The following is a 16,816-nucleotide window of genomic DNA, read 5'->3' as shown; positions in this document are numbered from 1 at the left end:
GACTTGAGCCACCATACCAGCCGGGCATGAATCATAAGTTCCATCACCTTGCAAATGGAGCTGGTAAGAGAGATGGGGCAGTAGCTAGAAGGAAGGTTTTTGTCCTTATCGGGCTTAGGTATGGGTATGACTGTGGCTTCACGCCAGCGTCCGGGAAATGGGCCCCCTGCCCAGATGCATTTGTATGTGTTAAGCAGAAAGTTCCTGCGTGCAAGAGAAAGGTGCTGCAATATCTGAATGTGGATGGTGCCTGGCCCTGGGGCGGAGGTTCTGGATGAACTAGCTTCCTCATAGTAAAGGTGGCACTGTAGCACTAACGATTCGGAGAAGAGAAGGGTATTGCCTGAGTCTCCTCCGCTCGTTTCCGATGGATGAAGGCAGGGTGATAGCGGGAAGAGCTCAAAACTTATGCAAAATGGCAGCCCCAGGTGTTGGAGATAGCAATTGGGTCCATGAGGACATCATCTACTATTGTCAGGCTGGAAATTGGGGAATGGATCTTGGTCCCAGAGAGCCGTCGGAGGTTGGCCCACACGACAGAGGAAGGAGTGGAACTGTTAAGAGAACCAGTGAATGAAATCCAGTTAGCTTTTTTGCTGTCCTGAAGAACGCGATGACACTTTGCACTCATCTGTTTACAATGAATGCAGTTTGCCACCATAGGATCACAGTTAAAAATGCAGAGAGCATATCTCTGTGTGCAAATTGTGTCGCAGCATGTTTCAATCCACCAAGGGACTGGGACACAATGTGGTAAAGAGGAAGTGCGAGGAATGGAACATTCTGCAGCAGGAAGGGTAACGTTTGTGAGATATTCCACCTGGTCATCACAGCTGGGGAAATCACGTTCTTCGAAGGTCGCCAAGGAGGAGTAAAACTGCTAGTCAGCCTTAGTAAGCTGTTTTTTTGGTGTGCACGTGGATGGGGTAGGAGTCAGCAAACGGATAGCACATGGGAAATGGTCGCTCAAGTTGGTGTCAGAAAGAACGGACCGCTCAAGACGATGGGCAAGCTGGGCAGTGAAAAAGGATAGGTCCAAATGGGAATAGGTGTTGAAGGAGTCGGAAAGGAAAGTGGGTGCTCAAATGTTAAGGCAGAAGAGGTTAAGTTTGTTCAGAAGGTCAGTCAAGAGGGCATTTCTCTGACAGGTCTTGGGAGAACCCCAAAGGGGATGATGTGCGTTAAAGTCACCAAGTAGCAAAAATGGGGGAGATAGCTGCCCAATAAGCTGAAGGGAGTCTGCCCTGGTGACATCGAATGACGGAGGGACATAAATGGTACAGAGGGAAAAAGTCAGGTGGGGAAGAAAAAGGCGAACGACAACAACTTGAAGATGGGTAGTCAGGAAGATGGGTTGATTACGAATGTCTTCCCATATGAGCAGCATGATGCCACCATGAGATGGAATGCCGACCTCAGGGGGAAGCTCAAAATGAATTGGTAGGAGATGTGAAAGCTCAAAGTGGTCGTGAGGGCGCAATTTAGTTTCCTAAAGGCAGAGTACAAGGGGACGCTGGGATGCTAAAAGTAGCCGTAAATCCTCTTTGTGGGACCAAAGGCCATGAATGTTCCATTGGAGGAGAGTCATGACGAGGAAGAGATGTAGGGGTGTAACCTCAGTGGCTGCCACTGAAGAGTCACTACTACAGGGCACAGAGGCAGGATGATCCTGCTCCATGGGGCCCACAGAAGCATCGGCTTGCTTGTGCAGTCCAATGCTGAAAAACAGTTGGTGGTGTGCACCGGCAACATGGAGGCTAGGTATCACATGACATCACCGTCGAAGACGATCTTCGAGTTCGTGAAGGAGGAGACCGTTTGCCTTTGGTGGACTTCTTCGAGCCTTTCCGGTTAGAGGAAGACTGGGGCGTTGTTTGGCTGGAGGGACAAAGGAAGTCTTCACAGGAGTACTCCTCCCATCCTTTCTGGCCTACCGGTTGTGTGTCTGGTGGCTTCGCCCCTTGAGCCAAGAGTCTGACGGCTTGTTGCCCACAATGGCGATGCTACCTTGACATTGGGCGATTTCACAACCTCAGAGCTGAATTTGAGGTTGCATGCCTGCGTGGCACTTTTTCTTTACCTGGATCTCTTGGACAGGACGCTCAGCAAGATAAACAGGAAAATCCTGAGATGAGGTGGCATGGTCCCCATTGCAGTTGATACAGCACAGAGAAGGAGGCGGACAATCGCCCTCGTGCGCGTCCCTACCACAGATGACACATTTGGCTGGCTTTTGACAAGACATTATAGTGTGGTTGAAACAAGGACACTGGTAGCAGCACATCAGGTTCGGAATATACGGATGGACTGTGATAATTTCAAAGGGTGCTTTGACTTTGGACAAGACGGAAGCACCACTCTATCAAAGGTGAGAAGAAAAGTGCGGGTGGGTACTAAGGAGGAATCTACCTTTTTCGTTACATGATGGATGGCAATGATGCTCTCATCAGAGAAATAAGATTGGATGTTGATCTCAGTTAGATCATTGAGAAGCCTGGTGTAAATTACACCATGGGTAAAGGGTAGCCACAGAGAAGCGAGGCAGCAAGCAGTTGTCGTGCTTGAGAATCAGAAGCAGTCTCCAAAAGCAAAGTGCCATTCGTAAACGAGAGCAGGATTTCATATGGCCGACAATTGCATCAATACCTTTCTGAATAATAAATGGATTTACCGTAGCAAAGGACTGACCATCTTCAGTACGTGAGACCACGGGGAACTGTGGTGCACTGGGAAGGGTCTTTGAACCAGTAGCCTCATGATGTTGATTGTGAAGATGATTGACTCACTGCGAGGCAACCCCCATGATTGCCAGCATATCCGATGACGCACTCCTTCCAACTGGGGGTCCCCTTCACAAGGGGGCGCACCCCCGCCTTAGGTGATTTTTCACACCTCAGGTCACACCTCCTGAATACATGATAGAGGGATCAATCGGCAATTTGGGAAGGTTGCAGCTCAGGGAATCACCCCTCCCTGGGCCTGGCCTATACCAGGGGGTATGTGCGAACCCTACCTGTCGACCCGGAGCTGGGAATTATGCGTTACCCAGTTACCTGTTATGCATGGATCGGCCTTCAGGAGCGCACAAGGAGGAAGAAGGAAAAAAGGAACCTCAAATGCCAAAGCGAAGGAACGAGAGGTGAAGGGAAACAAAGAAAGGAAATGGGAGCGAAAAACAAAGGTGAGACTGTTCTTGTGTCAGTGACAGACAATGCAGAACATTCCCAGTAACATCCCAAACATGTTCCTCGAGTGAGGGGAGAAAGAATAGCAAGAGGATAGACACACAGAACAGAAGGGATTAAATGCTGCAAAGGCTGGGGCCCTGTGGTAGCCAAGCAAGAACCTGCCAAAGAGTGGTGAGCCCCCGGGGGTGGGGGGTGGGGCGAGGGGTAGGGCGGTGTCCACCAGGACAAATGGTAGCCACCAAACTGAGGTGAAGAGCACAGCAGACCACCTTGAGGAACAACATGCAACTGAATGTAACACACCTGATTTAAATGTCTGCTTCACAACCCAAGCCATCTGAATCCTTCTCTCCACCACCAGCTTTCCTGAAACGCACAGATGGGAGTTACCCTTGCAACACGTTCTTCATTCCCGTAATTATCCTGGCCTCAAACTATGGTAACATACTGTTCCCACACCCTCCACCCAACAGTTTTGAGACTTCTATCCTATCATCTTCTCCCCATTCTCATCTCCCACCCTGTTTATTTGCAGGCCTCTACCAACGCATCTGCCCATCTTACCCCACTCCTCTCCTTTATGCTACTTTTCTCACCACCTCCATTTCCCACAACCTCCTGATGCTGCACTTGTTGGTAGTCTAATCCCTTCACACTCCACCAGACAGTGTTCATCTCTCTCCCCACTCGTACACTAATATGCTTCCCCCTCCCCAACCCCTCCAGATTGCTGCTTGCACCCCACATGATAGCTGCATTCCGGCCCAAAAATGTTGGCAGTCGTGTGTGTGTGTGTGTGTGTGTGTGTGTGTGTGTGTGTGTGTGTGTGTGTGCGCGCGCGCGCCTCCCTTTTACTGATGAAGGCTGTTGCCAACAGCTTTATGTAAGTATTTATTAATGGGGCCTGTCTGCTGCTTGACATGTCTTCTTTACAGTAAGTAGCAATGTGTCTTTTCCTACACTGTTCAAAAAAGAAGGAAAATGCATAAAAGAATTTCGGCAGCTGTCATCATTTCCACACCAAAAAACTCTCCCCCATACAGCTTGGCCAGCTGTGGATAGCTTATCTACAATTATGACAACTCCCTTGTTCAATATGTTGAAGTACTCATGAGGGCTTTCGCTGAAACACATTACTCCCCAAACCCAGTCTGCAAACGGATTTCAATGCAATATCCTCACACACCCCTTATGCACAAAAAGAGCAAGCAAGTCACAAAGGAGTGCCCTCGTCATCTCCAAATATCGCCCTGGATTGGAAAAACTGAATCATATCTTTCGCCAAGAACTGTCATCTATCATCATGCCCTGAAATGAGGGAAATCCTACCTGAGATCCTTCCCACTCCTCCTAAAGTGGCATTTTGCCACCAATACAACCTACACAACATCTTAGTCATCTCTGTGCCACTCTCACTCCCAAGACCCAGGTGCAAGACCTGCCCAATCCACCCACCCACCACTTCCTACTCCAGTCCTGTCACATTCTTATCCTATCTCACCGGAAACAGGAAAAGCAGCCATTTCATACAACAACACTGCTGCAATAACTGCACGACTTCTTATGTCAGCATGACAACCAACTACCTGTCCATCAGAATGAATGCCCATTGCCAAACTGTGGCCAAGAACAAAGCTGACCACGTAAATGGCACAACATGCTCAGTTTCAACGGCTGTTTCACTAACAGGGCCCTGTGGGTCCTTTCCTCCATCACCAGCTTTTCTGAACTAAGCAGACAGAAGTTATCCTTGCAACACATCCTTCGCACCCATAGTCCTCCTGGTCTCAGTCTCCATTAACCTACTACCCCCAAACTTCTACCCATTAGTTTCCCCTTCCTCTGCCCCAAGCTGCTAGCTACCCCTCCCCAATCCCTGTAGGCCTAGCTGGTTCCTGCCTCTATCCCCCTCTACCCACCCACAAATCCTATCCCACCTACTGAACTGCAATACTACCACTGTGTGTCCAGCTGGCATCATGTAGGGGCACAGTGTGTTTATGCAGGTATGTTTGTGTGTGTATCTAACTCAAGGAAGGTTTCATTCCAAAAGCTAGGTCAACTACTCAATGTTTCTGCTTTTTTCTGAGTAGTCCCCTTTACTCCTATTATAGTTTATATAGTTTTATAACCGCTGATTGTAAACATTCTTAGAGTACACTTTAAACAAGCAACATGCAGTTTTTAGCCTATTTTTCTTTAAGAATACAAATAACAATACCAAATATAACAAACTATTTATCTCAACCTCTTACAAGCAAATTTCATGAATTGGGCCTCTTTGATTTTCTTCATATTTACAGGACTTGAATGTCAATGTAAAGACATCAGTTTCTCACAGCAGTATTATGTAGTTCTCAAAAAAAATCCTAGAAGTAGTGTTTGAAAATATGAAAATTTTGAGCGCTGTTAAGTGTAAAGTTTTCAACAAACTGAGTTCTGTGGCTGAGTGGGCAGCAGTTTGGACTCATAACCACAGGGTCACTGGTTTGTCTTTCTTTAAAACTTGAATTCATATTTAGTATCAAACTGAAATATTAACTTACAAATACTGACATGAACCATAATAAACCTTGATTCACAATAAATTAAATATATTTAGTAATACAATATTTGTGTTTTTTGTTACATTCATTAATCAGGCAGGAAGACCAGAGAATTTAAAAAGGGAAACGGATAGGCTAAAGTTAGATATAGAGAGAATTAGTGAAGTGTGCTGGTAGGAAGAACAACATTTCTGGTAAGGTGTGTACATGATTATAAACCTAAAATCAAATAGGGGTAATGCAGGTGTAGGCCCAATGATAAATAGGAAAATAGGAACATGGGTAAGCTACTACATACAGCATAGTGAATGTATTACTGTAGCTGTGATAGACATGAACCCAATATTCCCCACAGCAATATAAGTTTGTATGTCAACTAGCTCTGAAGACAATGAAGAGATTGAAAGAATGTACAATGAAATAAAAGAAATTATTCATAAAGTTAATGCAGAGGAAAATTTAATTCAGATGTGGAATTGGAATTTGATGATAAGAAAAGGAAGAGAAGTAAAAATCGTTGGAGAATATGGACTGGTTAAAAGGAATGAAAGAGGAACCCACATGGTAGAATTTTGCACAGAGCATAAGTTAATAATTGCTGACACTTAGTTTGAGAATTGTGTAAAAATGTTGTATAGATGGAAGAGACCTGAAGACACTGGGAGGTATCAAACTGATTATATAAGGGTAAGGGGGTGATTTAAAAAGCAGATTTTAAGCTGCAAGACATTTCCAGGTGTAGATGTGGACTGTGATCATAATTTACTGGTTACAAATTGCAAGTTAAAACTTGCAAAATTGCAAGAAGGTAGGATATTAAAGAAACAATTTTGGAGGAAGCATTAGGCAACGACTGCCTGCACTGGAGAAAAAAATATAATGGATGGTGAATGGGTATCTTTGAAAGATGAAAAAGTGACAGCAGCAGAGGATCAGTAGGCAAAAAAACAAGGCCTTGTAGAAATCTTTGGATAACACGAGAGAGACTGAATAAGATGAATGGAGAAAATATAGAAATCAGGCAAATTCAGCAATGAAAGGAAACACAGACACCAAGAAACTGATATTGGCAGGAAGTGCAAAATGGCTAGAGGACAAATGCAAGGTTGCGGAAGCATCTATCTATAAACAGAGGAAAATGCTCGACCACCAGATCTGTCTCCAATCAAGCACATATGGGACATTACCGGATGACAACTCCAGTGTCATCCACAATCAGCATTAACCGTCTCTGTATTGACCAACCAAGTGCAATAGGCATGGAACTCCATCCCACAAACTGACATCCGGCACCTGTACAACATAATGCAGGCAGGTCTGCACATTTGCATTCTACATTCTGGCAGTTACGCCAGTTAGCAATGGCCAGCATTTCACATTTGCAATGGCTTATCTTGCACTTACATTAACTTGTTATCTTGCAATGTTTATCACTTAAATATTTTGCCTAGGCAAGTATATTCCCTAAATATCATTGATCTATGTTAATTATTTTTTTGATGCTGCTTTTTTTTCTGTTAATGTAGATACTGCCTATAGGAAGAGTAAAGAGACCCTCAGAGAAAAGAGAAGTGACAGTATGTATATCAAGAGCTCAAATGGCAAGTGCCTACAGTAAGCCATGAAGGAAAAGCTAAAAGGTGGAATGAATATACAGAGCAGATCTACAAGGGAAATAAACTTGAAGACAATATTATCAAAAGAGAAGAGAAATTAGATGAAGATGGAATAGAAGATACGATACTGTGAGAAGATTATGACTTAGCACTGAAAGATTTCAGTTGTAACAAAAACCGTTAAGAAGATAATATTCTATTGGAATTATTAAGTTCATTCTCAGAGCTAGGAATGACAAAGCTGTCCTTCCTTGTGTGCAAGATTTATGGAACAGGAGAAAGAGCTTCAGACTTCAAGACGATTGTAATAATTCAGTTCCAAAGAATGCAGGTGCCAACACGTGTGATAATTACCAAACTATCAAGTTAATAAGTCATGGTTGCAAAACAGTGACACAAATTATTTACAGGAGAATGGGAAAGCTGGTAGAAGCTGACCTTGGAGAAGATCAGTTTGGGTTTCAGAGAAATGAAGAAACACATGAAGCAATACTGACTATATGACTTAGCTTAGATAAAGGCAAATTTACATTTGTAGCATTTGTAGGCTTAGAGAAAGATCTTGACAATGATGACTGGAATGCAGTCTTTGAAATTTTGAAGCTAACAGGGATAAAATACAGTGAGTGAAATGCTATATACAGCTTGTACAAAAACCAGATAGCAGTTACACATAAGAGTCAAAGGACATGAAAGCGAAGCAGTAGTTGAGAAGAAAGTGAGGATATTGAAGCCTATTGCCGATGTTATTCAGTCTGTACATTGAGCAAGTAGTAAATGTAACCAAAGAAACACTTGGAGAAAGAACTGAAGTTCACTAAGAAGAAATGAAAACTGTGACACTGTAATTCTGTTTGAGATAGCAAATGACTTGGAAGAATACTTGAACAGAATATAGTGTCTCGGAAAGATGTTACCCTTATAATGTCAACAGAAGTAAAATAAGGATAACGGGATGCAGTAAAATTAAATAATGTGATGCTGAGGGAATTACGCTAAGAAATGAGACGCTAAAAGTAATAGATGAGTTTTGCTATTTTGACAGTAAAATAAATGATGGTACAAGTAAAGGGATATAAAATGCAGACTGGCTGTAGCAAGGAAAGCATTTCTGACAAAGAGGCATCTGTTAGCACACAAAACAGAAAAAAAATTGTAAATGTCAGGAACTATTTCCTGACTGTATTTATCTGAAGTGTAACCTTGTAAGGAATTGAAAAAGTGGATGATAAGCAGTTAAGACAAAAAGAAGAAGAATGCTGAACATTGGATGGGTTGATTGCGTAACTAACGAGGAAGTATTAAATCAAACTGGGGTGAAAACAAATTTGTGGCAAAACTTGACTAAAAGAAGGGGTCAGCCATCAGGACACATTCTAAGGCATCAAGGAATTATCAGTTTGGTGCTGGAGTGAAATGTGGGAGGTAAAAATCGCAGAAAGACACCAAGGGATGACTACAGTGAGCAGGTTCAAACCGATGTAGAATGCAGTAATTATCTGGGGGTGAAGAGGCCAGCACGGAACAAGCAAAGGTGGACAGCTGCACCAAATGAATCTTTGGACTGAAAATAACAATAATATTAATTAAATCTGAAAATATCATTTTCATTAAAATTATGAATACAATCAACATTTGTTAATTAACATTTCAGTTTATTAATGAATATTGAATTCAAATAAAAGCTTTAAAAATCAGCACCAAACCACTGACCTCATGGATATGAGACTGGAGGAGGAGGAGGAGGAGGAGGAGGAGGAGGAGGAGGAGGAGCAGCAGCAGCAGATTATTATTTAACATCTCTTAGACAACGAGCACATTAGAGATGGGGCACAAGCTCAGATTAGGGAAGAATGGAGAACGAAAGCAGCTGTGCCCTTTTGAAGGAACCATCCTCGCATTTGCCTTAAGTAATGTAGAGAAATCATGGAAAATCTAATCAGAATGGCTGGACACGGGTTTGAACCGGTGTCCTCCCGAAGGCGAGTCCAGTGTGTCAACCACAGTGCTACTCTTCTCAGTATGAGACTAGACTGCCACACTCTAAGCTGTAGGCAATATCAGTACTTCAGTTGAAAGGTCTTGCATTTATTAGCACTTTGAAAAAATTGATGTCTGTGCACTGACTTTAAATTCTTACACGTATGAAGAAGATCGAAGAGGGCCAGTCCATTAAGGTCCCCTTTTTAGTTCATTTATTTGCATGACAGTGGTTGCACTTATTCTCTGCAAGCATTGTGAGCCAATTTTATACAACAAATGTAATTTTCTCCAACTTACTTTGTTGCTCATTTAGGAATTTGAACTGAATTATAAAAAAAATGTTTCTTACCTTGCGAAGAAAACATTCGCCTGTTACTAGCAATGATGGCAGCATTTTCATGAAAAGAATAGTATTCTATTAAATGAGATCCTGCGCAGTATGATGAATGAGTCCGCTTTCGAAAATGAGCATTTGCTATTTTGCAGCTCAGACGGAAAAGCTCACTGTGAGCAGTCATTTGTACAAATCTGAAAAAAGAAATAATTTCAAAAATCGTTTTTGTATGCACCCAAAAGGAAATAAGTAAAATATGACGATAAAGAAAAGGACATGAGGTCGTGAAGTACTAAATAATACTTGGGGCAGAAGATATGGAAGTAGACAACTAGAGGCACCAACATTAACAGAAGTCACATCACACTGAAAGATGCTGTAGATTTGACTTCCCACAAGTTTCTAAAATGCATGTATTGGAAGTGAGGTTTGAGATGGTACATACAATGTAATCCAGTTTCTGTTAAGCAGAGATACCTTGCAGAAGGTAATGTGTGTTATCAATACAGGACAACTATCTGCATCTACTGATTCTCACCATGGTTTCATTATCATTATGTTGAGAAGGAATAGTGAGCAGTATTTGCATATATACTAATGCAATACATATGCTACCAGTGGTTCACCGTGTCCATCACAGAACTGATTGAAGCCCTATAGCCTGGAGCAGGATGGATTCTATGATGATCTCAGACAGTTCGTAAGAGTTATATTGGCTGGAGAACTGTATGTCCTCTAAATTAGCCAAACACAACATACGGTACATGAAAGAACTACTCATACAGTGGAGTACAGGTGATGGGCAAATGTGTGTGGTAAGCCCTAGAGAAACTAATTAAGCAGAAAATAAACATCCTAACAAATCAGGGTGGGGGGAATATGACTTTGGTATTAGTTTGGCAGACTTACTACATAAGCAATAACTACTTACACAAGTCAAGCTGTATTGTTGGGAGGGAGGGAGAGAGAGAGAGAGAGAGAGAGAGAGAGGGGGGGGGGGGGGCAAGGAATCACTGACAATACATTATGACGTACTTGTGGACTCAGAATGAGTGAGATAGGAAAAAGAGAGTACTGGCATTTTTTGTGTGTGTGTGTGTGGGGGGGGGGGGGGGGGCTAAGAAACTAAGAATACGAGCAGATACAGTGGCAAGCAATCCCTCTTCCAATACCCTGGAGTTTTTGGTAAGGGCTAAGCAGATAGGCACTATGATACAGATTCAGACCACATCAAATTCTCCAGTACCATTCCCTCTCACATTCTGTACATTCCACACAATACAGCAATCATCCACCAAATATACTAACCCAGGCCACTATTCCAGTGTACCATCTACAAATTAAATAATACTGCATACCCACTGAATAACTTGACAAGTACAAAGAGAAAATATGAGTTAACTGTACCCAGTTACAACTGTGACTGAATACAGTAAAGTTGTAGTTTCCGTTGATAATCATAACAGTCACAGTACAAAATAACTAAAAATGTTCACATTTAAAATTTCACCACAATTGTTCTTACCCTCCCAAAATGGATTTCCAACACCTACTCACCCTACAAAATTTCTTGTCTACTGCTGTACCACTCCAATGTCAAAATACCTTGCTCTGTGAATCATCTTCCCCTGCCACACCCCAGCTGAAAACCAGTTGCACTACCTCCTGCTCTAACCATCCAAGTAGAGGTGGTTGTTGTTGTTGTGGTCTTCAGTCCTGAGACTGGTTTGATGCAGCTCTCCATGCTACTCTATCCTGTGCAAGCTTCATCTCCCAGTACCTACTGCAATATACATCCTTCTGAATTTGCTTAGTGTATTCATCTCTTGGTCTCCCTCTACGATTTTTACCCTCTGCGCTGCCCTCCAATACTAAATTGGTGATCCCTCGATGTCTCAGAACATGTCCTACCAAATGATCCCTTCTAGTCAAGTTGTACCACAAACTCCTCTTCTCCCCAATTCTATTCAGTACCTCCCCATTAGTTATGTGATCTACCCATCTAATCTTCAGCACTCTTCTGTAGCACCACATTTCGAAAGCTTCTATTCTCTTCTTGTCCAAACTATTTATCGTCCACGTTTCACTTCCATACATGGCTACACTCCATACAAATACATTCAGAAACAACTTCCTGACATTTAAATCTATACTCGATGTTAACAAATTTCTCTTCTTTAGAAATGCTTTCCTTGCCATTGCCAGTCCACATTTTATATCCTCTCTACTTCGAACATCGTCAGTTATTTTGCTCCCCAAATAGCAAAACTCCTTTACTACTTTAAGTGTCTCATTTCCTAATCTAATTCCCTCGGCATCACCTGACTTAATCTGACTACATTCTATTATCCTCGTTTTGCTTTTGTTGATGTTCATCTTATACCCTCCTTTCAAGACACTGTCCATTCCGTTCAGCTGCTCTTCCAAGTCCTTTGCTGTCTCTGACAGAATTACAATGTCATCGGCGAACCTCAAAGTTTTTATTTCTTCTCCATGGATTTTAATTCCTACTCCAAACTTTTCTTTTGTTTCCTTTATTGCTTGATCAATATACAGATTGAATAACATCGGGGAGAGGCTACAACCCTGTCTCACTCCCTTCCCAATCACTGCTTCCCTTTCATACCCCACGACTTTTATAATTGCCATCTGCTTTCTGTACAAATTGTAAATAGCCTTTCGTTCCCTGTATTTTACGCCTGCCACCTTCAGAATTTGAAAGAGAGTATTCCAATCAACATTGTCAAAAGCTTTCTCTAAGTTTACAAGTGCTAGAAACATAGGTTTGCCTTTCCTTAATCTTTCTTCTAAGGTAAGTCGTAAGGTCAGTATTGCCTCACGTGTTCCAACATTTCTACGGAATCCAAACTGATCTTCCCCGAGGTCAGCTTCTATCAGTTTTTCCATTAGTCTGTAAAGAATTCATGTTAGTATCTTGCAGCCATGACTTATTAAACCTATAGTTCGGTAATTTTCACATCTGTCAACACCTACTTTATTTGGGTTTGAAATTATTATACTTTTCTTGAAGTCTGAAGGTATTTTGCCTGTCGCACACATCTTGCTCACCAGATGGTAGAGTTCTGTCAAGACTGGCTCTCCCAAGGCTATCAGTAGTACTAATGGAATGTGGTCTACTCCGGGGGTCTTGTTTCTACTCAGGTCTTTCAGTGCTCTGTCAAACTCTTCTCGGAGTATCATATATCCCATTTCATCTTCATCTACATCCTCTTCCATTTCCATAATATTGTCCTCAAGTACATCGCCCTTGTATAGACCCTCTACATACTGCTTCCACCTTTCTGCTTTCCCTTCTTTGCTTAGAACTGGGTTTCCATCAAAGCTCTTGATATTCATGCAAGTGGTTCTCCTTTCTCCAAAGGTCTCTTTTAAATTTCCAGTAGGCAGTATCTATCTTACCCCTAGTGAGATAAGCCTCTACATCTTTACATTTGTCCTCTAGCCATCCCTGCTTAGCCATTTTGCACTTCCTGTCGATCTCATTTTTGAGACTTTGTATTCCTTTTTGCCTGCTTCATTTACTGCATTTTTATATTTTCTCCTTTCATCAATTAAATTCAATATTTCTTCTGTTACCCAAGGGTTTCTACTAGCCCTCGTCTTTTTACCTACTTGATCGTCTGCTGCCTTCACTACTTCATCCCTCAGAGCTACCCATTCTTCTTCTACTGTATTTCTTTCCCCCATTCCTGTCAATTGTTCCCTTATGCTCTCCCTGAAACTCTGTACAACCTCTGGTTCTTTCAGTTTATCCAGGTCCCATCTGCTTAAATTCCCACCTTTTTGCAGTTTCTTCAGTTTTAATCTGCAGTTCATAAACAAAAGATTGTGGTCAGAGTCCACATCTGCCGCTGGAAATGTCTTACAATTTAAAACTTGGTTCCTAAATCTCTGTCTTACCATTATATAATCTATCTGATATCTTCTAGTATCTCCAGGATTCTTCCATGTGTACAACCTTCTATCATGATTCTTGAACCATGTGTTAGCTATGGTTAAGTTATGCTCTGTGCAAAATTCTACCAGACGGCTTCCTCTTTCATTTCTTTCTCCCAATCCATATTCACCTACAATGTTTCCTTCTCTCCATTTCCTACTCTCGAATTCCAGTAACCCATGACTATTAAATTTTCATCTCCCTTCACTACCTGAATAATTTCTTTTATCTCATCATACATTTCATCAATTTCTTCATCATCTGTAGAGCTAGTTGGCATATAGACTTGTACTACTGTAGTAGGCATGGGCTTCGTGTGTATCTTGGCCACAATAATGCGTTCACTATGCTGTTTGTAGTAGCTTACCCGCACTCCTATTTTTTTATTCATTATTAAACCTACTCCTGCATTAGCCCTATTTGATTTTGTATTCATAACCCTGTATTCACCTGACCAAAAGTCTTGTTCCTCCTGCCATCGAACTTCACTAAAACCCACTATATCTAACTTTAACCTATCCATTTCCCTTTTTAAATTTTCTAACCTACCTGCCCGATTAAGGGATCTGACATTCCACGTTCCGATCCGTAGAACGCCAGTTTTCTTTCTCCTGATAAGGACGTCCTCTTGAGTAGTCCCCGCCCGGAGATCCGAATTGGGGACTATTTTACCTCCGGAATATTTTACCCAAGAGGACGCCATCATCATTTAATCATAGAGGTAGAATCACTTAAAAACAGCTATGCCATATACTACTTCACTCTGTAGTTTTGTGCATGGATGAGATTGTGAAAATCTGTATATAGACCTACACATGAAAAATCACTTATGAAGCTCTGAATTAGTACAAGCTTAATCTCATTGTTGCACCCTTTGCAACTCACACTCTCTGGAAACTCGACAAAACACTACTTTCTCTAAATTCCAAGTGAAACCAGTTCCTAAATTACATATTTTTAGACCTGTAAAACACTTCTGATAGCGATCACAAAATTATTTTTACACGGATTGAATGATGGATGGCTGATTAATGGATGGTTTTGATCAGTGCTTCATGCACGACCATAAGAACAGCAGACTCCGCTTTCTTTGTGTGTCCATAAGATTTGATTTAATTTCTTGCTGTAAGCTGTTGGACAAATATAGACTGATCATATTAGAAATGGTCTAGCAGGATGAGGTCTGGGTTACAGAATTTTATGTATGAATGTACTAACTTTGGCAGACATTTGTAGGGAAGACAAATTCTCTGCAACTATGAAACTGTAGCTGGTTCAATCTGGGGAAGCTGATGACAATGATTTTGATTTCAAATTCATTGAACGCTTCTGTTATAAAATATCTTTATACACGTTTTGTGAATCTCCAGAATAATGAAGCCTCTGGCAAATATTTTAGTAACTAGTGTCGATCATAACTTGGCTCCTATGTATGGATTTAGCATTACTGTTGATGTCATACATGCAACTTAAGTTATTCCCATTGGTGTACTTAACACTTATACTACAATACGATCAATAATGCTTACATTTATTGAACTGATGAATTTTATATCAAAACAGCATTGCTCGACAGCGCAACGTAACACAGAAGAGTGATATACTAAGTGCTAATACAAGACAAACATTCTTTGCCAAATTTTTGACTAAAGTGCAGCACCTAACCTATAAAAACAAAATGACTCAAAGAATTTCAAATAGCTTTACAGCAAACTATTCACATTATCTGCGAGAGAAAAGATTAAGCGTTCTCTTATGTTGACATGATATAAACAATACTGAAGCTGCACTTCACCCACTATCATCCGCACCCGAACAGGCGAGCACCTGCTGAACACTCATGCGCGTCCACGACCTACCCAGTTACCCTTCGGCGATGGACATACAATCTGTAATGTTGGTGACAGTGTTGACAAACGAAAGTGTACTCGTGGACAAATGATATCCAATAATACAAAAGGAAAGATGGCTGCCAATGGATGACTGTTGGAATTGAGGAAGAAATAGCAAGTTGTGTGAACTGATGAAATGGAAGAGTACCGTTAGTCATTAGATGGAATACGCAAGACATTTAAGTCGGGTGCAGCCACTGTGAAGAGGTAGTCAGTCATGGGTGGACCACAGGAAAGTATAGACACTGATGCTTGTTGTGAAGAAAGTGGATTCAAACCTCAAAAAGAAATAGTTTTCAACAAACTATTACCGTTTGCAAAGGAGCTAGAAGAAGATGCAACACGACTGCTATCAGATATTAAAGCGAACATTGGAAAATCAGTGTTGTTACGTGAACTGCGACCAGGTTGTGGAATTTGGACAGCAAGACTTTCCAAGTAAGTTTAGTAACTTAAATGTTAACCAGTGTTATATATGTACCTCTTTTTCAAATCTGTAGGCTATAGTGAGCGACAAGTTTGTTCATTATGTAAACATACAACGTCATTGTCATCGCAGAGGTGAATAATATTGGCATATTTGCATTCCGCTAAAGAAGTTCGTATACATTACAATCAGATTGCTGTTACCTTTGTACGGAACAGCAATACATACAAAATTTGCCATTACAGAATCGCTCACATGTAAAATGACACAGTTAAACACCAATTTTTATGGCGTTCGACTTAGAAATGTTGCATGATGTTACTGCATCTTTAAAGAGAATTGGAAAAAGATCATGTTTTTATCGATCTTACGTTTCTAATTGTTGGAAGTTATACGGTTTATTTACCAATTACTTTTTACATGAAGTTGACCTCCAGAAACTTAAGCTTTTACCTCTCAACTTTATAATGCACATTATGGTCGATAACAGTTCATTTTACACCAATGGTTTGCTAACAGTAAATACCATATAATATTGTAATGTTATACTTGCGTATGCTACTTAAGAGAAGAAGGTGTATACCAGTACCAAAGGATATGCATTCATTGCGAGTTCTGACATTTACCCCCCCCCCCTCTCTCTCTCTCTCTCTCTCTCTCTCTCTCTCTCTCTCTCTCTCTCTCTCTCTCTCTCTAAGAGACTTTGGTTTATCTATTCCATTCAATTTTTTGCCGTGTTTCACAATTATTGAAAACAATAGAAAAGTAGAGACAACAAATCACCATGCAGAGTTTGTGGCAGTTGACCATGGCATAAGCAAATGAGAACTGTGAGTACTCAGAGGTGGAGAAGTGGGTTGGGGGAACAAGCC

The 16,816-nt window shown here is 41.4% G+C and overlaps 2 protein-coding genes across 5 annotated transcripts in view; one reads left to right on the top strand and one right to left on the bottom strand.

Annotated features, from left to right (window-relative positions):
* LOC126259669 (uncharacterized) overlaps positions 1–15,488 on the bottom strand; it is a 96,479-nt gene extending 80,991 nt beyond the window's left edge. Inside the window, exons 1-3 of one of the 4 annotated variants that reach the window (XM_049956613.1) lie at positions 15,425–15,443; positions 15,155–15,290; positions 9,683–9,861 (exon numbers count right to left, since the gene is read on the bottom strand). In XM_049956613.1, coding sequence (XP_049812570.1) covers positions 9,683–9,851 — 169 coding nt within the window. In that variant the 5' untranslated portion in view covers positions 9,852–9,861; positions 15,155–15,290; positions 15,425–15,443. Of the gene's footprint in view, positions 1–9,682; positions 9,862–15,154 lie in introns of those variants that run through there. The other 3 variants (XM_049956612.1, XM_049956614.1, XM_049956615.1) reach the window with 3 other exon arrangements.
* A 104-nt stretch (positions 15,489–15,592) lies between these two features.
* The window catches only part of LOC126259172 (proteasome activator complex subunit 4-like), a 251,235-nt gene continuing 250,011 nt past the window's right edge, over positions 15,593–16,816 (top strand). The window contains exon 1 of the mRNA XM_049955739.1: positions 15,593–15,955. Within this exon, the coding sequence (XP_049811696.1) occupies positions 15,735–15,955 (221 nt within the window). The 5' untranslated portion in view covers positions 15,593–15,734. The remainder of the gene's footprint in view (positions 15,956–16,816) is intronic.

This window comes from Schistocerca nitens, chromosome 5 (assembly GCF_023898315.1).
Source record: "Schistocerca nitens isolate TAMUIC-IGC-003100 chromosome 5, iqSchNite1.1, whole genome shotgun sequence".
Classification (NCBI taxonomy): domain Eukaryota; kingdom Metazoa; phylum Arthropoda; class Insecta; order Orthoptera; family Acrididae; genus Schistocerca; species Schistocerca nitens.
The sequence above is the reverse complement of the archived record's forward strand: the minus strand, read 5'-3'. Positions and strand labels throughout refer to the sequence as shown.